This window comes from Aptenodytes forsteri, unplaced genomic scaffold (assembly GCF_000699145.1).
Source record: "Aptenodytes forsteri isolate BGI_AS27 unplaced genomic scaffold, ASM69914v1 Scaffold195, whole genome shotgun sequence".
In the NCBI taxonomy this organism is placed as follows: Eukaryota; Metazoa; Chordata; class Aves; order Sphenisciformes; family Spheniscidae; genus Aptenodytes; species Aptenodytes forsteri.
The window spans coordinates 481,906-506,505 of NW_008795317.1; the positions used below are offsets into that span (position 1 = coordinate 481,906).

General features: G+C 38.8%; 1 protein-coding gene across 1 annotated transcript in view; it reads right to left on the minus strand.

Moving 5' to 3' along the window:
• The window catches only part of KCNK2 (potassium two pore domain channel subfamily K member 2), a 77,782-nt gene extending 53,386 nt beyond the window's left edge, over positions 1–24,396 (minus strand). Inside the window, exons 1-3 of the mRNA XM_009279622.1 lie at positions 24,381–24,396; positions 23,479–23,789; positions 9,762–9,879 (exon numbers count right to left, since the gene is read on the minus strand). Of these exons, the coding sequence (XP_009277897.1) occupies positions 9,762–9,879; positions 23,479–23,789; positions 24,381–24,396 (445 nt within the window). The remainder of the gene's footprint in view (positions 1–9,761; positions 9,880–23,478; positions 23,790–24,380) is intronic.
• Positions 24,397–24,600: the final 204 nt, after the last annotated feature.

Genomic DNA, 24,600 nt, shown 5'->3' on the forward strand with positions numbered 1-24,600 from the left:
ACTCATCGTATGTTTAACAGGCTAATAGTTGTACTACCACACATCTTGTCCTTCCTTTAGCTTACATCCCATTTTTTTCACACCCGGAAAAGCATCTAACTATTCATTGGTGAAACCGGCATGACCAGGAAAGGGTAGATAATGCACATATAGGGCTTTTCTGCACTGTGACCTAAAATTTGCATCCCGCGAGTCCTTTTTACCATCTCTTACTATTAACTTGCAAGTAACAGGTGTCTTTTGTAAATGTCTGCTCCTTCCAAATGAAAAACTGAAGTCATCAGAATGTAACTTTTGTACTCAATGATTACACTTGCATTAGCAGTTCAGATCAGTTTTTATCACTTTTTTATCCTCTTTATCTTAAGCACTGCATACACAGATTATACGCATGTTACTGTAGAAATAAACTTGTATCCCTGAAAAATATGGATTTCTAACCCACGCTGAGATGTGAGCTAGAACTTTGCTTGCAGTCATACCAACTGAGGCAGATCTTGCAAAAAAGGATGACACCAGAGGGTGAAATTTTCCAAAGCATCAAGAGGATTCAATACAGCAAAAGACTGGCTGAAAAAAGTTAATGGATTTTGTTAATTTCCCCTTCGCCTGTATTTCTACCCAGATTCCCTTTAGTTTCTCAGTTTTTTTAATGGAACCAAGCTGCTGGCAATAATGAGAAATCTGTAAAATAAAGAGAGCTCTCAGTGTATTAAAAAAACACTTTTATAAAATGCTAATGGATATTCTCATGCACTGTAGTGATACTTTAATGCTATTTTATTCCATAATGCTGGTAGCACAACACATCAGATTTTATACTACTGGCAGTTCACTTTTTCAAGAAATCTTTAAGCCCTTCTAGGCTATCAGTATAACTTCCTTTCCATATTCTTTGACAAAAAAAAAAAAAGAAAAAAATAGTTATCTTTCCAATATCATTGAAATAGAACCCATCATTTTTTAATTCCAGCTGTCAGGGATGGTACAGCCCAGTTTACATACAAACATTTGAGTGATAGGGGGCTAAGAGTCTATCCTGGCCCACCAAGCCTTTTCTTCAGCAGATCCTAGGTCTCCAATTCAGTACCCCACTGGAACATCCAGGCCCAGCTATTCCCCATGAGCACTAGCCCCTGCCCTGCTCCAACCAGTCAGAGTGCCAAGGGGCATTCCTGGGACTTGTGAGCAGATGTACAGTTGATGTGTACATCGAGCAAAGCCTCAATACAACACAAGCAATCTTCTTCAGATCTTAGTTTGCAGAAGAGAAACCACCTCATCCTACATTCAGGTCAATGTGATAGGCAAACAGAGTGGGACTTAACGTTAGGCAGCTTCTCACCTGGTATAAAGCAATATGCTATTTGGCCAGGTTTGTCAAACTGCTCAACAAGAGATCTTCAAGTCTTCAGAACCCAGAACTTGTGCTAAAGGCACCTAAAACATGCCTTACTTTCTAAAGTGAACAGTAGGCAGGAACTCCAGCTGAGATAGTCAGCTTCACTTTCAAAGGAGGTTACAGCCCAACACGCTACTCTTACTTTGCTAGTCTCAAAAAAAAAAAAAAAAAAAAAAAAATCTGGCATTGATTATGTCTGCCATTCCCTTTTTAAAAGCTGGTCCTGTTTAGCAGCTCAACTAAACAGTAAGTGCAAACAGCTGTGAATAAAGCAGCACATGATGGTAAATGGTAAACAGCTTAACACGGTCAAAAGGGAACTTACCAACAGATCTTCCTGATGGGATATACACGCTACATACAGGTGCTTTTATTTTGACCTCTAAACCCTACACACTCAGTGACTCCAACTTTGTTACTTCTTGTTTAGTAGAAACAAAGCACAAAGCATTCACTTTTTTCTGTATTTTCCAAAATCTTGTGCCTCTGTTTGCTTATAGGATTTGAGGTTCTCATGGTTGGCTGCACCGCTCCTGATGCAATTACAAAAATAAACAAAAAGGGAAGCAGGAAATAATTTCATTCATCCTAGCATTCTGCAAACAGTGTAACCATATTCAGCAATTCTTCCTGGCAGCCTTTCCTTTATTGATAACAACGAGCTTTCATAACCTGGAAATTAAAATGGACATGATCAGGAGGCTCAGAAACCCTATACTGATCAGCCAGTGATGAGAAATCTGAATAAAGAAAAAAAAAATCCAGTTCCATTAGCACACTAGCATTAACAGAGTAAGCTGTGAAAACTTCAGCGCTCATTTGCAGTGTAAATTGGGGACTGTGCCACAACTGACAAACTGACATTTTCACTCCACAGCAAGACCCCAGCAGAACTGCGTTAAGTGTAGTCTGTTGTTTAGGAAATTACAGAAGGTACAAAAGAGTGATGGAAAGCTGCATACCTGGCAATTTGTTTTAACACAACTTTTTACTGATTTTGAGGAAAAGGACGATTAAAAGGTCAGAATGTACAAGCACATCAAACTGCAAAAATGGTACGTCCTCCTCCTTGCTTGGCAAGATCCAACAATAAATAGACACCACACCAAAATAAAACCAGCAGTGCTGCCTAGCAGGAAGCTTATCAATGAAATTAAAAAGGCTTTTCTGACAAAACCAATTTTTAATGAAATCACATCAATGTTGAAAAACATTCCAGGTGGTCAGAAAAATATTCCAGAATATAAACACAGTTGGAAACTCAGTGTTACAAGAAAAGTAAGTAGCTGGCAGTGCTCTGAATCAGCATTAAAAGACCAAAAATGTTTAAAAAAGGATCAGTGCAAAAAAGGTATAAAAAGTGATATGAAATGTCACTGATGCCACCACCTTCCCTAAACAGACAACATCCCTTTATACCATCCATTGACAAGTTTCTTGTCCAGAATTCAGAACTTACCAGGTCAACAAAAACTCCCCTGTACATTCACGCTACTGAGAGGCTATATCACCCTAAGCTTTTCTAATATAGCTAATAATTTAAAGTAACAATGTCACCAGAAATACCAGATCCTTTCTGTTACGAATACGGCCCACAGAACGTGCAAGTGCTTGCGATTTACCACATACCCACATGTCAGATACCTGTGTATCAAAACGGGGCTGGTAGAAAAAACAGCACTTCTCTCTGTAATTAAAGCTGTGTATCATTCTATAAACTTGCACTTCTTCAATTTCAGAGTGACCCTTAGTGTTGTTGAGTATTCTAGCATGTGCAGGAAAAAAAGGGGTCCTCTCCTTCTCTTAGTCTCCGTCATTTTGGTCAATGAGGCTCAATTTCTTTTCTCTGATTTGCTCATTCAATTTAATTCAATTTTTCTGATATACAAGCCCGCAATGTCTCTAACTGAGCTCTTCATCTAATATAATTTCCTTTCAGCTCTTCACCATGGTCCTTCCTCCACCACTGTTCCAGGTTCCCTAGCTCCCAGCAGTTTTATCCTAATTATTACTTCTGAAGCTTGTACAGTCCAAGTGTTATTTCCTCAGCATTCGAGTCAGATGAGCCCTCTTTCTTGCTGCCTGAACAAATGCAGGAGAAAATTGAGGGCATAGTGGTAATACACTCTCTACTCACTGTTCCTGGGAGAAATAATTACAGAGGAAATCTTGTTTAGTCGCTACTGTCCTGGGAGAGAGTATGCTCAGTTCAGATGAAATATTTGGAGAATTTCATTGCCAAATCTTAACAGGTCTCCCCAGAGCACGAGTGAACCACTATTTGTCAACAGCCAATAACTGGGTCAAATTCAGACACTTTTTCACAGGAGCAACAAAAGAAGCAAAGGAGATAAATTAGAATGGAACAAACAGAGACTAAAAAGCTATTTTAGCTCTAACATCTTCTATTAAGAACAGCAGCATGGGGATGTGAAGGTAAGCACAACGCTAACCTAGAGGAAAGATTGAATTCTGAAGAGATCTCAGGGGGATTTTTTTTAAACAACATAGTTCTTTCTGTTGACATTTTATCAGATGAGATATACATATTTAACACACTTTGAGAGTCGATATGAAATCACGGTGAGACAGCAGGAGTTTTCGGCGGAGTCCTCTGCAGAGTAAGAGATAGAAGGAGCATTTCCACCTCATTCCCCAGCAACCTCTTTAGCACGTCTCTCGCTACCACATTTTCACAGACCATAAATCTTAATCGCTTTTTTTCTGCATTGCTCTGCAGCTCGTCTTATCAACTGGTTATACTCAGCTTTGCCACACACATACCCCTGCTAGAAGCTATATGAAATCTGGACACATGCATCCAGGCTACTAGTGGAGGATAAGATCCATGACCTTGCCTTAATGAAACTTTACCTGTTGCTTTGGAAAGGGACCCAAAGAAGATTATTTCAAGTTGAGGAGCCTTGAAAGAAACAGGTCCTCAGAAGCCATACACTCCAATGTCCACCGTGTAGTCAAGTTCATTTAAGTCATAGTCCCAAATGCAGATTTGAGTACTGATATGATGGAGAAAATCACATATCGGAATATTTTTCAGGCAAATGTATTTTATGTTTTTTACTTTTAGGAGTTTTTCACCAACCCCCTCCTCAATCACCTCAGCATTTGCACTTCACTCTTTTTTGCTTGCTTCTTCTCTCTTCCCTTTCAAATACACAAACAGAAATCCCAGCATTTATATTCTGATAAGCAAATTGGAGTAAACTTTTCAAATGAAATTTTTATGCTCATCCTCGATAGCTCTGTTTCTTTGGTGGCACAAACAAACAAAAAAAGAAAACCGTTCTAACATAAGTATGTGATGCTTCTTACTTTTCTGAACTAAGGGAACAAATTTTTCAACGTCATTTGCAATTTTGTATCTTTATGATTATTTGACATAATAGGTAACACATTTGATTATCAACAATATTTGTCTTTTTATAACATCAAACATATTTTGTATATTTTAGTTATTAACACATTATTCTGGTACTTTGTATTTCAAAAATGCAGTGAAATGGTGCCAGAAGGGACAGACTTAGCAGCAGGATTTTATTATTGTTTCAAATCAATAAGCAATGTAATAAGACTTTTTAAAATACCCTGCCTTCACAAGAAAAGCTTGTGTTCAGGCAGTGGGAAAATGGCAGAAAGAAATATTCCTTACAGTGAAATTGCATTTGAAGGTATATAACTAATTGCAACTCTAAAAGTGACAAATCAAGTTCAGATTTCTAGTCAAAAAATATTAATATTTTTTTCAGAATCTTAGCTGCTTGCTATTCACAACTGTTCCCTAAAACATAAATATTTACAATTTGTTTCTTCTTTAAAAAAAGATTCACATTGCTTTGCACCCTTTAATAACAGTTGCTAGGCTTTTGGACCCAAAAAACATAACCGTATTACCATAGCTAGCTGCATGAAGCTAAGTTAAAGACTTGAGTCATGAGTGAACTTCTCAAGAGGTTCAGTTTCCAGTGCATATGAGAAGTTCGGGTTCAAAAATCAAGGGCTGGTGAAAAAAAGTGGAAAAGGACAAAAAGAAATTATGTGTTCTTCCTTTTTAGATTTGTAGACGCAGTTATTAGCAACTATTGGATTCGGACATCAGTATGGCTGCAAAGTATCCTTGAGCGCTAAGGTATTAACGGAGCTCTGGGAGCTCACTCCCGTGTAGACCTGGCTCTGTTTGAAAGAATGCGCTCTGGCAAACCACAGCTACCAGTCAGGTTGCTGGCACTCCCGACATGCTCACAACTGCTATTCAAGATATTCCATCTTCCAGGAGTCTGAGTAAGTGCCCTTTCCACTATATGTCTACTTGCAGTGCTTGAAAAAGTCATTACAGACTGGCTGGAATAACAGCAGAAATAATACAGCTATTTTAGATGAAGATCCATAGGAGTCTAGTAGAGGCTTTCATGATACGGTTTCTGATATTACAGTTGACACTACATTTTTTATGTGCTGAGACGGCAGTCATTTGGGAAAACAACTGCTAAGCTCAAGGCCTTGGCATGTCTACTTTGTTTTTTCGTATTTCTAGACACAGGTCTCAAGCTTGCAGTAAGAGAGGTCTCCTTTCCTACCCTGCTGCCAATATAAAACTTTCTCGGGCCCTAAAATATAAGTTGTTTGGGGGGAAGCGGGGTGTGCACAGGTTGTGTCTGTATGCCCATTTCTGAGTTAAGCTACCTATTGAAGGAAATGATCTAGAGGATAAAAAACATGCACAGCGCCAACAATGAGCTCTCGGAATAAAAATAGGTGACATAAAGATTATTTTCTCCTCTTCCTCAGCACTATCTCCAGCTTTATGATTGAGTTACCATTTTTTCTTGCTTTTCTTCTCAACTTTCTTCTTCCTTTTCTTTGGACATGTGGTCTTAGAACAGGACTGACTGGATAATGACATTTTCAGGTAGAAAAATAGAGTATCTATCTATCTTTTGTGCTTTGCAGCATGCACAGTATCCCAGGGAACAATGCAACAATATTTTTCATAGACAACTTTTGCATTCCTATTTCATCGTTACCCTTTTCCCTCTTAGGGACTGTCTGAAACTGCTCCATACGCACAGGGTAATCACGTAGTTTCACATTTCTTTGTTGAGATGAGGCGTATTTGTTCTAGAAACATATCCACAAGCGAGAACACCTAACTATGCAAGCCAAACCTATAACCAGTGAGGTCCCTTCCTGAAACAAGTTTTATGCTGTTGCACATTAGTAAATGCAAAGCCAAAACCAACCTACTCAGACATGGAAAAAAAAGCTACAAAGGATCTTTTGTAAATAAAGTCTTGTGAAATTGTTTGACCCTGACCTCTCAACTAAATCCACTTCTTAGGAAAGATCTAGTAGCAGTTTGACAGATTATGTTCTATTAAAACTGAGTTTATTAATTTTATAATATGCACTGTGGCATTTATTGGATAACATGAAGGATTGTAAGAGAATTAAAAAACCTGTTAAATAAACATCACGCCATGCTTTCTCTAGTGTTACCTCTGCTTCTGTTACCTGGCTTTGAAGCTCAATAGATTTGCACATCCCCATCACAGAGCCTTTCAGCAGCCCACAGGAAACCCAGAAGAGTAAGAAACTACAGATAGTTCTGGACTGCTGCCAATAGCCACCAAAATACACGGTCAATATTTTTCACTTAAATGTTCATCACTACTGTGATACAATAATAACAGTAACTGTAAACCAATAACATTGCTTAGGGAAGTGCTAAAGGCTTTATTTATTATCCCCTCTCCCCAGGAACCGAATACTTGTGGGATCCAAGTGCTACTGTCATTAAAGAAAGGTTTGGGAAACACTATCCATAAATAAACTCTTGGTTCCATTTGAATTTCTTAGATTCCGAGATATCACCAGGAGGAGTGTGGGCTAAATGATAAGGTAAAATTATAGTAATAAGAGGTTTGGAAAGTTAGAGAATCTGCTGCAACACTGGGAAGCTATCATTTTCTCTAAATGGTAGTAATCTTTTTTTCTTCTATTCAAGTACTTCTTAAGGTATAAGAATACAGTCTAAGGTATACAGTCTAGAGGACATAATATTTATAAATGTTATTCATATTCATAAAATCACTTTTACAAATTATTTCTGTAAAGTTGTTTTATGAATTTATAAGGTCCTCTCTTTGTCTATAGAGAATATCTGTAGTGTTTGGCTGAAACCTATGGCAACTCTCTGGAGATGCTCATAAACCGCATTTTCTCCGCTTGAGAAATTAAAATATCAAGTTACATGATAACCATATGCCCCCTAATTGGAAGGAATGCCTTCATTTTCAAAAGGTTATTTTTATATGAAAAGATACTGCTCTGAACACAAAATCACTTGATGGCACGTAATAATATAAAAAATAAGGGAAAGAACACCCAACTTTTATGCTTGTCACCATTTTACCAGGAAAGTCACAATTCCAAGGGCTTTTCATGACAGCTCCGCCTGCTGTCACACTGCAAGCCCTGTGAACCATCGGGAAGATGGTTCGTAGCAGTAAGACAATGCCAACCACACTATGGCTTTCATGTAGGCATGCTGTCCTCAGGTCCTAAGAAACAAAGCTCAAAACTGCAACTGACTGGGAGCTTCCCATCAGAAAGGGTCTCTGATGAAAAACACAGTTAGTCCAAAGCCAAAATATTTTACGGAAGTTTTTTTCCCCTAGATTTTCTCAGTTTTCTATCACAAAACCTGAAATAAATATTTACAGTTGCCTACTCTGACCTGATTCTGACGACTCTGGTTTGCAGAAATCACCTGAAATATTAATTTTCAAATGTATTTCCTATTGGGTTATCTTGCCTCTTGGGGACAGCGGATCTGTGGCCTGGATGCTTTTGCAGATCCCTCTCTCTCCTCTAAGCAGGACTCACACATTTTTCAGTTGAATCAGGTCAATAAATTAAATCAGGAAACATTTTTATTTAGAAAAGCCTTAGTTTTACTTAGAAACAAAATAGTGAAACAAAATGTTCCACTGCTTTAAAATAATTTTTGAATCATTTAATTCCTTGAAGATTTTTCATACATTAACTTTTATCCTCATTTGGAACTGAAACAAAGAGTAAGCACTTTCTACAGGACCATGGATACTTACTTACAACATAAAGTTTTGTGCTGTCAGAAGAGGATAACATAAGACTGATCATAAAGCTATCCTTTCAAGGTTCTTGCTTTTCGTGATTATAATCTGTGAAAATTACAATTTTCAATACTTGTTTTTTTACTACCTTGTGGACCTACTACTATAAAATCATTGTTTGTTACGAACCTCGGGGTGGTAAAAGTTTCACTCTGTTTTCACTAAACCTGTGTTTCAGTTATTCTAGATGTGAAAAAATATTACACATAAACATAAGACTTCTATATAGACATGTAAGTACTCAAACACACAAAAAATATAGTACTCATGCACTTCTACATAAAGAAGGAACAAAGGTACATGTAACACTTGAAAGAACATCCCCTTCCATCACAATATGCTTATAAATATTACGTAGAGATAATTATTGTAACAGTGCTACAATTCCATATACATTACTCTCATAATGTAGGTCTTAAATTTTTCTCATTTGATTGCTTCTTCAAATTTCCAGCCACCTTTGTGGATGCCCCTTCTATGATCTGTGAGCTACCCTACATCTTTGAACTGTATACCATGTGCGCTATATTGTAGTCAAAGGGAAGAAACTGAAAAATCAAACGCTGCTCCTATTCACACCTGCTCAGAGGGACCGTGGCTCTCAAATGCAGAAAGGATCCAGAAAACTCCCTGGGCTTGTGAGCACGGATAAATCACCCTACAGCTTTGGACTTCTCTGAATGCAACAGAAACCTCAAAGCAAGCCTTTGAATGTAAATCTGCCTGTCAATACAACACTCATGACTGATTAAATTAAGCTGAAGTGAATCTTTTCCATGTTCTCATCTTTTTCAGAATTTAGAGAAAACAACAATGCAGAATGGGATTACACAGACTTGAAATTCCATACATCTCAGTCAAGGTTTAATGCACATGTGCTTTAAATCATGCCCTATTTAACACTTGTGATTACACAGTTGACCAGATTCCCCCCAGAAAATGTTTCCACAACCTCTTCTAGTCACCTCGCAGAAATATACAGCAACATTTTTCTTCTACAGAAGAATCATTTACTCAGCTAGGGATCCTTACAGACAGCTATAATTTCTGCCCCTGCAGCTAAAAAGTAACTCTCTACTTTAAACCAGAAGATTTGGAAGATTTACCATTAACAAATATATGTACACACTGGAAATCAAAAGAGTTTCAGCTCATTTACTATGAAAAGATAATAAGCTGTGTCCTACCTATGGTGGTAATAACAGTGCCAGCAAAGAAGAAGGAACTTCCCAAGTCCCAGTGACTGATCTGAGTAGTTGTGTTTCCTAAAGGTATGATTCCTGCATTTATTGCTGCCACTACTTGCTGCAAGTTTAAAAAGATTTTTGTCAATATTCATGAAACAATGGTATTAACATACAATACACAGTATATTGATTAAATCACTTATTTCATCCAAGCAATAAACCGGAAAAGGATCAGCGTTGCTCTGCTCAAGTTTTATCATTCAGTCAGGCTACAATTTAATCTTCAGCAGACACCCCAAGCACTTCAGCACGCAGCCGAGCTGTGAACTCCAGACCACTAAGGAGAATGCAAAATCCACAATATCAGTAAGAGCATCACCTTAGCTAGATGGCAAACACAATTATTTTTACTGCTGCAACTATTTGGTGAAGAAAAATATGCATTAGATAAAGATTTACAATGAGAGTTTCCCAAAATATTCCTCTATTGAGTTAGGCAAGCAAATGTACTTCTTAAAACACAGTCATTTTAAAACGCCAAGAAAAAATGCCCATGCATTGTTTTGGATCAAATGAACTCCAATTAATTAAAACACTTTTGTAGAACAGATAATTCAATAATTAATGATTAACAATTACACTTACGGTTATAAAACTTTCACTATATTAATAAAAAATTCAGAGTCCAATTTCAAACGTGTACCTCTAAGTTCATACAACTATATACTTCATAAGTGTCGTTCTTGAAAAATTCAGTTCTAGCAGCTAAAATGAACAAGCTTGCCACTAGTGACATTTTCATAGTCTCAAGAAATATGAAACATTTCCTATTTCAGCAGTCACCTACTGTAAATTCTTATCACAAAAAGTATTCCTGTTTAGTTATATCTCTATTGCAGATATATACCAGTATTTGAGTTAAACAGTACACATCAAGAAAAAATATTTTTAAACTTGCAATAAATATTTTAAGGAATGTAAGTTATCATTTCATTCCGAAACTTTAAAACAGGACTTATTTCATAATCATGATCCTTAGAATAATAATTGGTGTTTAACAAAAGAACAACAGAGGAAGCAATACTGCAAAGCTAAAATGAACATTTTAACTAATAGTTTCTGCTTGGCAAGTTGGCCAACCATGATTATGCACATAAAGATATTCAGCAACAGGGCAGACCAGAATGGTTTTCCGTGTGGGTTCTGCTTGGCGAGTTGGCCAACGATGATTATGCACATAAAGATATTCAGCAATAGGGCAGACCAGAATGGTTTTCCGTGTGGGCAGACTGTTGCAGAGGAACGGTGTTGTGCAGTAGCAATAATTTTTTCAATCCCAAAATACATTGATGATTTGCAAATGAAAACATCTTTGTTTCTAAACAGTGCCCATGGAAGTCAGTTGATCTGGACAGAAATGACAAAATGCCACCACTGCATTAACCAGGCCATCGATATTTCATGACGGGATCTCAACTTCAATCCACCATTTCCAGTTTACCATTTTCAAAGCTCAGATGCACAAAGTAGCCATTTTAAAGTCCACAGCTGCATCTCCACAGCCACAGGGATCTTGCTGCCACACCTACGCCATTTTCAACATCCAGGGTTGTCAACAGAAGGCCAGCTGGGGTATCTTTACATAGACTTTACACTGTTATCTTCTCTACCTTCAACTCTTTTCATTTTAACTTTTTTTTTAAAACACCAGAAAGGCAGACATCAAAGATGTGGAATTTTCAGTCCTACTGAGGAAGGAGAAAGGATGGGGAAAGGGAAGGGGAAGAGAGTTTAATTTTCCTTTGCGTTGGAAGAATGAAGCTTCTTCTACGTTTGTACATCACATACAGCTTGGCAATAGTAAATACAGCAGCACGGATGCTGACAGGTGTTTACATTACTGTAGGAAGGGACATACAGACTAAACAGCATGTGGAAACCATCCCTTGTATTGATTTTATAATTTACGCAATACAGATATTCCTTTGACTTATAAACCCCGGTGTGCTGCATTATAAAGCCTACTGAATACATTTTGAGTAGTTTCATTTCAGTGGACTAAGAACTTTCACCACAAGTCCTTGTACCTGCAAATGGGAACATGCTCTCCAGTGAGGACATCATATGGTAAAGCACTGGATCAATATAATTTTATGGGGCCGTTCATGTTTTATTACAGTTTATTATACTGGATGAACGCACTACCCAGAGCAATGCACCTGCTCAGGCGGTCTGGCAAGACCAAGTTTTATACAGATCCAGATGTAAAATGTTTTCAGAGCTTTATGTCATCACTACACATTTGCGAAGCCGTACTACCTCAACGTCTTTTATGTGAAAGGTGTGCCAATCTAAAATGCTCGAAGATCCATTACAGCTATGTATTTCTTAATTGCACTATACTGTACTTACAGACTTCCAGGAAAAAAGATACCAACTTAACCCAAAACTACTCTGTTGGGTCAGACTTAACAAAACACAACAGATGGCAACAAAAGACAATTAGCTGCTATTACTATGTCTCTGATTTTTGCCAACTGCTAATTAGGAAAAGAATCAGGGCAAGCAGGCAAGTGATGCTTTCTCTTCATACAACCTCCTAGCTTCTAACTAAGCACAGTTTTAGGGACTTTCTGAGTGGGAGGCTGCATCTGCATCATGGTGTTCAGATAGGTTTGGGTGGATCATTTTACCATGAATTTATCTAACTACTTTTGGAGCTCACTTGTATTTTGGGAGCCAAGTCATTCTGTGGCAGTAAGTTCTGCAATTTACTTGTGGATCGTTTAAAAAGCATTTCCCTTTTGAGATTTTTATGTGCTTCAAAGTAATTTTGTAAGTTCTTATGTTATGAGAAACACTTGAATAGCAATTTCTTATTTGTCTCCTTCAAGAAATTAATGATCTTATAGACCCATCAGCCGCCTCTTTTTTCCGAATTAAAGTCTCTTTCTTATTAAATAATATATTTAGCTATTTAAATAAATCTGTTGAATATTGTATATAAGTAGTAATTTTTTATTGCCAGTATTTCTCATTGACTTTCTTTGTACCTTTACTGATTTACCTTATCGATTGTTTTAAACACAGTTTTAGTCATAAAGGGCCAGATGATGCCTTCTTCATCACTGGGTTATAAAGTTTCCAAACACACGCTATTATGCTTTCTCCTGCACTGTTCCCATGTTTGGGAGGAGCCAGCCTTAAACACTAACAAAGCTGCTGCATGATATTCCTTCAGTCTTCTGTAAGAGTCTTCCTTACTAACAAAGATGACAGTTAGGTAAGGTTGCTGCTTTACTGAGATCAATACTACTATCTCATAAAGTCTTCGAATGCTGCCTGCAGATTTTTCGGGAGGGGTAACTGCATTTTCAGTTCTTTGGATCAGAGGACGTCTTTTCTTCTTAGTTTGGTCAGTGCCTATGAGCAGATCCTCATCTAAGACTATTCCCAAGCATAATTTTAAAAGAAAATAATATATAGCATAACTCCTAACATATGTACCTTTCAGGGTACTAATTTCAGGGTAGCATCTTCTTTCTGACTATGTCCACTGCACAAACTTACCTGGAATATTGGATATTGGCATTTCCTTAGCCCGGAATAAAAACCCGGGCTCACGCAGCAGGTTTCCACTAACTTCACTAAGGGCCAGGATCTCACCCTCAGTGTTCAAAAAGCATGCTATTCATTGTCAGTGGTGATAGATTCCATTTTCTCTGCCACTTTATTCTTGGTCTTCAGCCTTTTTTCTTGACTGATGCCTTACTACTAGAGCAAGCACAACCACTTCATTTGTCACAGTCATTCTTTCCTTCCTTCATAACTTCTGTCACCTGAGCCCTTCAGCTTACCCTAACTTATACAATAGTGATAGTAACTCTGTGCATTTTGAGTCTCGAAACAGTTAGAATCATGAAAACTCTATATAATCTGTACATTTATTACATGTTGCAGCTTGTAAACACTTTGTGTGATCTTAACATGGGAATTTCTTGACTTTCAAAAAATTACAGTATTAAAGTTTACTGACCACCTCAGTGGCAATTTTTCTAGTTTTTCTTATTTTTATTCCATATACAAACTAAATTCTGACTTAAAAACCAGTTTCACTTCAGTACTACAGAACCAGTCAGCATTAGAATAGGGATTGGACAGTTTCAATTCTTAAACTATGTAGATTATTTCACTTGCCTTACCTTCTTCCAGAGCATTTGTCAACTAGTTCTTTAAGATGAGATGACTGAGGACTGAGCAGAGGAGGGGTCACCCAGCACATGGCACCCAATCAAGGCCTCTGTGTGCAATGATTGTAAGAATAATATTATATGGCTAGAGTAAAAGTAATAGGTTTTTCACCATTTGCTCTTCTTTAATTGTCTTTCTTTATAATGGTGAAAATGTGGGTTTTTTTAAAAAGAACTGAGATAAAATTTTCAAATATCTAAAAATTTTAGGAACTTAATTCCCATTTTTTAAGTTACGTGGATTCTTAGGCTAGCTCTGTACTGTACCTTAGGACAGGCATGAGTTGTGTCTAAGTAAGTGCAAGTCCTAACTTGTACTACATGCAAGCTACCTGGCTTTACACCCATCTTTGGGAATAAGCTTTAATGGAGCACCAGAGAAAAGAGGCAGAGACGCCTGAGCCCAGAGTGGATAGGCCAGGCATGACCTGCCTTACTTTCAAAAACAGGACCCGAGCTCCATTGACACATAAGCAGTGCATTCAGGCTGTACTTTTTTGCTTTAAATCAGAACACTGGGAAAAGGAGAGTGATAATATAAAATCTCATTTTAATTGAACGTCAGCTTTTCATTTCCTATATAATTTAGAAACACTTTCTGCTAAATACATTGCTCAGTTTTGTATTCTCACATCCCTGCATTCATACAGATATCTGTCCATAGAGGCCACGCTGAGCTACCTTTGCAGATTAAGACACAGAATTTTGTGACTTTTTTCTGTCAAAACAAGAGATAAAACAGCCTTTCAAACAGCACAGTCATTCTGTGAAAACAGAAGACAATTCTCCTAGGTCAGGGATTTCAACCTCTGGTCCTCTGACCCTGCAAGGAGTCAATGGAGGTGACGGACAAAAGCCAGCCTGTTGGCAGCAGAGCTACATTCAGTAAGCAGGGGTCCACAGGGGCAATACAGAGAGGTTATAAACTGAGAAGGCTAGCCTCTGGTAGTCTACCACTGTCTCATACAGGGATCAGGCAGAAATGAGTATGTGCCAAGCCAGTCGTCCTAATAGTCACCTCCTTGTTCCACACCAGGCTCTTAATACGTGCTTTTGTACCATCTTCCAGTCACTTTACTTTTATGAAATGATGTAACACAACACTTCATTACTCTCAGCTTTTCTATCCAAAGATTAAAATAGAAGCACCTTAAATTATGCTTCTGATAAAATACGAGCGTGCAGTCTTTCGTTACCCAGCTTGTCAGGACCTAGCTCGTGCTTCCTGGCAATCATTTAACAAGCAATGTCAAAAAGTCAGATATGCCTCAAAGTTTCTGGAAACTCATTTCTCAGCCTGGATTTCCTCCTTCACTGTCCTGCTGCCATTTGACAAGAGCAATCTCTCACTCTCCAGTATAATGATAAATCTCATATGGCCCAGCTACTGCATGAGTCCTGCGTTTTTATTTCAGCTTTGGTTTACAAAGAATGGAAATCCTAGTTCTTTGTTCAGAGGCACACTAGGATGCTTTTAACACTTGGCAAACAACTCTCCAGCCTCCAAAAGCACATGCTTTTGAGCCTTGCTGTTGAAAGAGATTGCAATGATGTTTGTATTATAATTCTGTGACTCCATGTTTTTCTTTTTAGTTTGCACAACATATGACTGTAATCTGCACTGGAGACTAGTACCCAACACGTTGAAGAATTGAAGAACTCTTGTCACCCTATGTTCACAATCTACTTGAACTAAAAACATGTAGAAACATATTGAAATACATTTCTATTTCTAAATATGCATTACAAACAGACTACGTATGTAAATTTTATGTGTGTGCATACATATATATATGTGTGTGTATACCTATACGTTCAGGGAAGAGGACTTTTCTTTGCTTCTTGAGATTAAAGACTGGAAGAATTATGCAGACAGCTGCTCAGCAAAACTGACTTACTAATGAGTCATATCTGCCACCCTTTCTAAGATAAAAGCTGCCGTTCAGATGCATTCAAGCTAGCTAGGTTCTAGGTCCTGTAAAACTGTTTATCTGAAGTAAATGTATCCTTTAAGACCCCCAACACCAGAAGCAGCAAAAAAAGTTAGAAACCAACCTGCTTGAACAAAGAAGTGACAAGGGCAGTTAGAATCTATTTATTATTCTCCCAAAAATCTGTATTGCTCTTATGCTCGTGAAGGATAAAGACTGTGTGCTTGAAAAAATTCCTTTTGGTTTAACCGCCATGTAGAAAATAACTACAGAAAAGGGAGTTGTCCCGTCACTGAAGCAAACGCTCCCAGGCAACAGAAAGTTTGGCAAAAAATTGCCTCCCTCCAGGAGCTAAGTGCAGAGCCAGAAGAGGGGATCTGGCTGTAAGAGGACAGCAGGAACCAGAGCAACCCTAAGCGAGGAGTGCATGCAACCCAGGGGCTTCTGCAGCCCATCCAGACTCGACCACAGCAGGTGGGTATCTGTGTGGAGGGCAGGTCTGGGTAAGGTTATGATCGAAGGCCTTTCACAGAGATCTTTTATTTAAAAAAATATCCCTCTGATCTGGGGATACAGGTAGAATTTGGGGGGCTTTACTGTGGAAGAAGACAATAGCATCTGAACATTTATTTCTGACAAGAGTGAAGCAGAAAGGAAATACTGGAGTGAAAACTAGACTTACAGACTCAGCGAGAGGAAAAGAGAAACAGGACCTTACTGTACCAGTTAGGACTACCTGTATATTTAAAGTTAAGAATACATAAGCTCGAGTGCTTTGACGGGCAGACACCTTACTAAGGACAGACATATGCAGAAGGTAACAAGACAAACTACAGTTCCTGCGCTTCATGTTTTAACTACTTTAAAAGTCATTCATTTCATGTTGCTTTGAAAACACCAACAGGCAGCTCTGCTACTGCTATTTGCAATTTGTCACAAGCTTCATGTCTGACATGCAGACAGTACATTAAAAAACTGATGCAATGGTATTTTGGATCCCCAGATAAATAAATAATATATGCTGCAGCAACAATTTCTTTTATGCTGGTCTATGAATCTTTTCAAGGCTTCAAGATTTACAAAGCATAAACACCTGCTGCTTCCAGGTTAGGATCCAGACATGGGATGGTTCCTTCTTCCCTTTGGAGAGGATGGAAGGAATTGCAAAAGGGAGAGACTAAGAATATTTAGGGTTTAAACTGGTACATTCAAACTCCCTCAAAAAGTTCCTGCTTTAGAGAACCCGTGAGATAGAGCTTATCGGACTGAGAATGTCTATAAATGTTGTGATTCAATGAATGAATAAAATTTGATTCAAGCTTAATAGGCTTAGCTAATAAATTTTATATTTGTCTAAATATATTTCAGATTTGTCTGAAAACAAGATCTTTGCATCTCTGTGATTCATTATCTCCAGAAATGATAGAGCAAGCTCAAATACCTTCTAATCTCTGGGAGAGAAAGAAGGATTTACACTTCTTTATTTTAACAGTTTTCTACATAATCAGAGAGGTTGCAGCTCAAAGAGCTTATCTGGCTGAAATAAAACAACATATTCCTGAGGATGCAGCAAAATTAGTTTCTTGGGGCTACAATGCAAGTTGTAAAAAACGCTATGAAAAAGACACAAAATCAGCTACTGGTTGGGGTGTAACTTAATGTACTGTAAGAATGAAGCCACAGAAAACACATACTTTCAAGTAAAATATTTTTACAAGAAATTAATCACATAAGAAGCCATGATGACATTCTGGTGATGCCAGTTTGATGAAAGAAACACTGCTCCCATGTCATTCATCACTGTGTCAGGCTTTCCTCAAGAGAGATAAAGAAAAAACCACATTTTTCCTCAAGGGAGATAAAAAGAAAACACATTTTGGTCTCATTCACAGTCTAAGAGATGAATGGAAAGAAAAGGGAGAATGCAGCTGATGCAAATGTAAGATGAAAACAGCCATGGGACATGACTGTGGTCCCCAGCACGGAGAGCTGTTCTCCTCATGTTAACCACAAGCCCACACAGAACCCAGGGAGATCAACTTGTGGGATCAAGGTCAATTCAGCTAATCCTGGTGGTTCATTAATTCTTTTTTTTTTGTTTTAAATGCAAGCACATTTTTGTGGGCATTCAGTTTTCAGAAGAATCCACATACCCTGAAAGTGGCTGGACTTAAAACTCTACAAGAGTCCTTTATCACTGAGACAGCTTGGTGCAGCACCCTGAAAACTTGTTCAGATTTCGAAATGAAGGCTTTATAAGAAAAAAATTACCACTTGGAACACATTAAAAGATTGTTCTGTTTAGTGTGATACTATTTTTTCCACTTGTTAGGGTTTTCAGAATAAATATATTTGAAGGATGTTTCTGCTAGAGGAACCAGAAATGAGGTATGTTCTGTTATTAACTTAAGTTTCAGTGTACCTTTACTTGAAAACTCTTTGTTAAGTTTCGGAATTAACTCACTAAGATAACTAAAATAATTCACACCAGTTTGCTGGGACACTGTAGATATTTAAAATAATATAACTGAAATGTCTCTTATCTCCAATTTTTGTATGCAAAAATGATACATTAAACAACTTGATGCTTGGGGATTAAAAGGAATTTTTTTTCCATTTTGGTTTATAAAGGTCAACACTAAAACAGTAACTGCTGAGCAATACATAATTAGGTGATATTTACATAAAAAGCTCTTCTCTTTTTTTTAATCAGCTTTCTCTTTGGCAGGGGGACAAATATTTGTCTCTCATTGCCAAGACATCCCACAATGCGCAATACTGGTCACATCCTTATCTCCTAGGAACAACATGAGTTCTGGGGGGTGGAAAGCAAATTAATTTCCCCCCCTATAGAGGAATGAGGTGTATGAAACCACAATAATGACAATTTTGCAAAGTTGTTGGATATCATATTCAGTCAGGCTCACCTGTCCCCAGAGGCGAACTCTTAACCCCAAGAGATGTCATAAAGGTATATGCATGTATTTGATGGCTGCGCAGCACTGCAGGAGGACATGCATGCAACCTGAACATCAGCAATGTAACCTAAGATCTCTTTACATTTGCTACTATGCACAGGTGCATAAATACAGCAGATTTTTCTAGGTACTTGGCAATACGTTTTGTGCATCTGAGTTTGGAAACTGTCTCCAACATTTTGAAATGTTTAGCGGCAAGCTTACTATAGGGAACAGTCAACACACTAAAAGAGAACTAGAACTAGATTGAAATAATTAGAGATACAAGTTCTCTAATTAGAGAATTTTTTTCATTCTTTAATGCTTATTGTTATTTGCGTGTGTATAGCTGGATTACTCCCAGGTTTCTATCAGCTTTTGCCCACAAAAAGCTCAGTGGTGGGGAAAAAACCTGTTCCGTGCGAGATGTAAAAAATCCCTGGTGTAAATGAAGATCAGGGTTATATATTTTGTCACATATACATAAAAGTCACACAGTCTGAACTACATTTACTCTTTTATTCTGTCACCTGGCAGTTGCTTTGCATTGCATGGCAGGGCCAAGTTGAGAGCAGGCATGGACAAAGAAACCAAAACACCATCCATGACGAATTGTCAAGAGTTCTTCTTCTTCTTCCAAAAGAAGGAATAGTAGCAAAGTGTCTGGCCACATCCCTTTCTACAGCTTTGTAATGTATTAGATATTCTATACAACCTTCACCAAACCAATGCTTTCTCACCTGTTAGTAACCGAGATACTTTCAAGACCTTCCCACTGAAACTTTAAAAACTGAAGTTTAACATCAGACCACGCACAGCTTCCTGGCCTGTTGTGTCCCGATTAGACTCACCAAGGTAGTCCTTGTACGTTCACAAGCTTCCCTCCTGGGATATTTCTTTAGTTGTAGATTTAGATATACCACCACTGACTGCTGTGCACTGCCCACCTCAGCACTGTCGTGTACAGCACGCAGTGATCCACTTACTATTGCTGTTAATACCGGCTTCAGGCTACAGCAAAAGGAGTTGAAATTGCCTGGAAAAAATGGCCTCTTGGGTGTACAGCTATGGTCTGCGTGACTTTTGCACATTTTAAGTATGGTACTAAATAGAAGTGCTCACGAAATATCAGAAAAATGATGTGCCTGGAAGCAGGTCTCAGGGTCATACACTGCTGTTGTTCATTGCAGATATATTTTATTATAGTGAGGCAACACGTAACTGAAGTGGTTTAGACTGAAAGATATTTGCAACACTGGACCATGGAAGTCAGAGACGGAGAAAGTCATGAAGACCACCTCCTTGTCAACACACGAACAATGCTGCTGGACTGGGCTGAAAAGTTATGAGGAGAACCCAGCTCATTTTTCTGAGGCAGCAGAGGCTACTCGGCTGTCATCATCAGAGCACTCTATTTCATTAACTTTGCACATTTTCTATGCTGCATAGCAGCTCTCCATCGCCCCATGTTTCACATGTATATAAAATATATAAAGTCTATAAAAGTATAATTCTCACTGAGTACACCTAGAGGAGCCACACAGTCAATGTGAAAATACATAGTTTCAGGAATTCGAAACCCAGGGAATAAAGCCGTGTGTGCTGAAAAGTTGGCAACAGTATATATTGTTGTGCCAGGAAGGTTTTTGGTGATTGGTGAGATAAAATAAGGATGGAGAAGACAGGAAGGGAAAATTCCCTATCCTGTGTGCATTTATAGAAGCACACAACTCTGTGTTGTAATCAGCTCTGCGGCAAAGGGAAGATTCTAGCAAAGGTGATGGGAACTAGATGGCCCCTGGGTGCTAGCGAACTGGACTTTCATTCCACTTGTACAATTTTTTTAGCTGAGTTTGTGCTCTCAAACTAGTCTCCCTAATTTGCTCACCTGACTAAGCCACTGCACATTGCACTGTTGGTTAGCAGTCTTGGAATAGTCAAGCCTGCTTCAGAGTAAGGATTAAATGGCAGATCAGAAGTTGTGAAGACTGAAAAAGCCTGGCATGATAAGCACCTTGAGCAATGACTAGCACAAACCAGAGCCAAACCAGTTTCTGGAATCCCAGAACTCTAAGTTCAAAAGGAAAAGTTTATAATGAATTTCATTATAGTTTGACTCAAGGTAAATTGATTAAAGAAGACATTACAGTCTGTAAGCTCTGTAATTTTCTTCACACACACTAATCATTCCAACTTCTTACTACACTAGTACGTATTAATTTTCAGTTTTATAGCTTTCAGTGAATTCTTAAATATCATTTACTTTTTCCTCACACGCACTATTTATTTTTATTCATACAGACATCCAACGAAAACTGAAGAAACACTGCATTATATTGTAATAGCAGTCAAACATAAACCCAGAGAGACAAAATGTACGCCAGTAATTTAGTTACCTGTCGTCAGGGTAGCAGCCTAGACTTGGAAAAATGGATTTGAGACTCTGCTTTACCACTGATTTCCTATTTTACTTTGGGCAAGTCACTTAATTCCTGACCCTTAAACAACTTGATGTAATTTGTTATCACTTATTCTGCATAAAGAAAGGCACCCAAATGCACTTGTAGGACCAGGCTCCCTATGCCTCAGCTCTCCTCCTATAAAAGGAGCGTAACAGCATGTTCCTACCTCTGCGTCGGGGTGTTCTTCTTCGCAGAGAAGCAGAAGAAAATAAGGAGAAATTAAGTTTTCCATTTACCCCAACAACAAGCAGAGCAAGCTCTTCCCACAACCATCTCTCATCCACGTGCTGTGGGAGGCTGTGTCGCCCCCCCCCCCCCGGTGCTAATGTGATACAGGTATCTGTGCTCTGATAATTGTTCTGAAACTGTCATTTATTTTTCCTGTGCCCCCCCCCCCCCGCCATGCTTCACAAGCCTGTGTCTTTCTGATCATGCCAAGATCGCTACCAAAGGTGGGTGCTAATGCTGATACAGGTATCTGTGCTCTGATAATTGTTCTGAAACTGTCATTTATTTTACACAGAACATCAAATGGGCATTGAATGCTGACGAAGGTTTTTTTTATTACCAATCTGTGCTTCTGGGTAGGGATTCATAAATGCTAAAATATCTAAGTACTCCAGAGCAAATTTCAACAGTTTTTGCCTTAAGGACCATCTCATAGAAGATGTAAGATAATATTGCTTCAAAATTTCTATTTTTATCTTCACAAGAACAGGATCTGACCTAAAAATTTCATATGGGGATATTTATACTACCTGCAAGAGATTGTTTTAATCAAAATGTGTGTGTATATTTCTCTGAACGATTATCTCACATTCTGCTGGTAAAACCACTGAAACATAGTGATTACACTGCATCGAAATTCGTATCGACAGCAACTCAGGCATGCCTAGCCAGGACACATGGAGATAGGAACTTCCCGACAGTCATTTAAGGGGCGGTAGTTTTGGAACACATTTCAGCAACAAGGCAGGAGAGAAATCACAAAATACAAGACATTTTCCCAGTTTGCCTTTAAAATTCAGAAGTAGTGTGCCATAAAAATACCATCAGAGCTCTGCATTTAAAACTGCAAAAGAACCAGGTGTCCATGCTGATGCTCAAGGCAGATTGGTCTAGAGAGGTAAAATCAGCTTCCAAACTCCCAGCCAGATCCGCTGTCGAAAACCACCTCCAGAAAGCTTTGCTGCCCATGCAAGTGGCACGCTCCAGAGCTCCTGCTAGCCAGGGTCTGCACGCCCGCCTCCCTCTCCTGCTCTCCGGTGTCCCACCTCAGGCTCTGCAGACCCAGCAGCCCCATGGCTACTGTTAATGAAGGGGTCAATCCTTGCCAGCTCTTGGCTGTTCACTCCAGCCTCCCGTTTCACGGTCTCATCCCCAGAACTGACAATATTTGGCAGCCCCTTGCTGTTCCCTGCAGTGCCACTGGAAATTCATAATGGGAACATGGGATTTAAGTTGGAGAGGGCTTCATAAGGCTCTGGATCTAGTTCTGTGCTAGTGCAAATAAATATTTCCTATGGTTCTGAGGCAGGTGACCTGCAAGGGTAAAGTCACGTTAGTAGGAACACACCGACGTACATCAGTTGTGGATGTGCCTTTAAGAAGCGGAGAAAATTGAAATTTAAGATTAAAATAGCAAGTCCGTGGTACTTTCCTCTACTTAAAACAAAATCAATAAAAAGAAACATACAGCTGGAAGGAAAGCTAGCTTGATACAATCACTGTAAATTAGAAGTCCTTTAAGGCAATGGATGGTGTATTTTCTTCCTCGGAATTAGGCATTTCAAATATTGACAGACCTAGTAAGGCACAATCAATATATCAATTCCTTTGTGAACTATTAATTATATATATTGCTGATGAGTAATCATTTAATTAGCTGCAGTGAAAAGGCTGTCTACCAAGCATACTGGACCTAAAAATAGCAATAGCTTTTCAACCACGAGGCTTTGCATGAAAATGCTGTTGCTTAACTTCTGGTCTTAATACTTGTTACATCGCTCGGCCACTACAGAGCTTTGCTAATAAGGTTTTTCCCCTTAATCGCAGCGGTGCTGCCATATATACTCTGTTCCTCTAAGGCATGGTGACAAGGGTTTGGTGTGGATTACCTGAATCAGTTCATCAAGCTCTGTTGCATTCACACAGGAATGCTGAGATACAAACGTCTGCTTCTGAATCACAATGGTGGCTCTCTGGGAGGTCTCATGAGGCTGCTCCAGGGCTTTAAATACTGTTGCTCCAATTATTAAATACACGACTACCACCAGAAAAATTGTTGAGACTGTCTTCCATTTCATAACATTAATAGCCGAATCACTTTCCTCCCGTGAAGAGAGCACGGTAGGCTTGGTGGAAAATGATAATCTTGGTTTGGAGTTCTGAGTGGCCGATTTGGGATCCAGCAAGTCAGGTGCCGCCACTGGCAAAACAGAAAAAGAAAGTTAATTTTTACCGTGCCGCTCAGATTTTGTTCACTGAACTTCTTGCCAAGGGATTACAGAAATTCTGTTGCTTCCAACCGGAATTCTTAAACTGTTGAATCTTTCACATAAACCCCCTGCCACGTTACAACGAAGCTGCTCCTCTGAGTGGTATTATCCACTTTACACACATTTGCAACATTTTCTATATGCGTCTGTCCCCTTCTGATATTCGATCGTTTCATAAACGCAGATTTCCCCTACGCTCTTGCATTTAAATTAGTATAAGGTGGTATTTTGCTGCAGAGATTCTTTACATCCGCTGCTCTCTTAAGCACTGCTAAGCAGCTTTCCAGCTGTGTTGTACCTCAGCATTACAGAGGTAGTAGAAAAATACAAATCCTTCTTTCTCTCACCTATTTTGTCCTGCGCTCCGACAAACGCTCTCCGAGAACAGTTGCATGATCGCTTCCGAACTCCCCAGACACAGCCATTAAAACAATACCCCGCTCATCATACTGGTCTTAAAGTGTTAATTGCGTATCGATTACACCTTTCAGAAAATACCAGTAAAACATATGTGTACTTACTGGAAAAATCACCCATTTGCTAAGGCGTGTGTTTTTATTTACAGCTGCAAAAACCCACCGGGTTAGGAAAAGAGCAGCTGAGCGTGTTATCAAGTATCTCAGTAACTCACGTGACTACCAGCAACTACAGGGGCACTAAAAAAAAATCCGCCACATCGAGTGCAGGTAAAGGTCCCCCGTGGGAAGACGGCCACAGCCGTTGAGCGCACGCGCTATATTT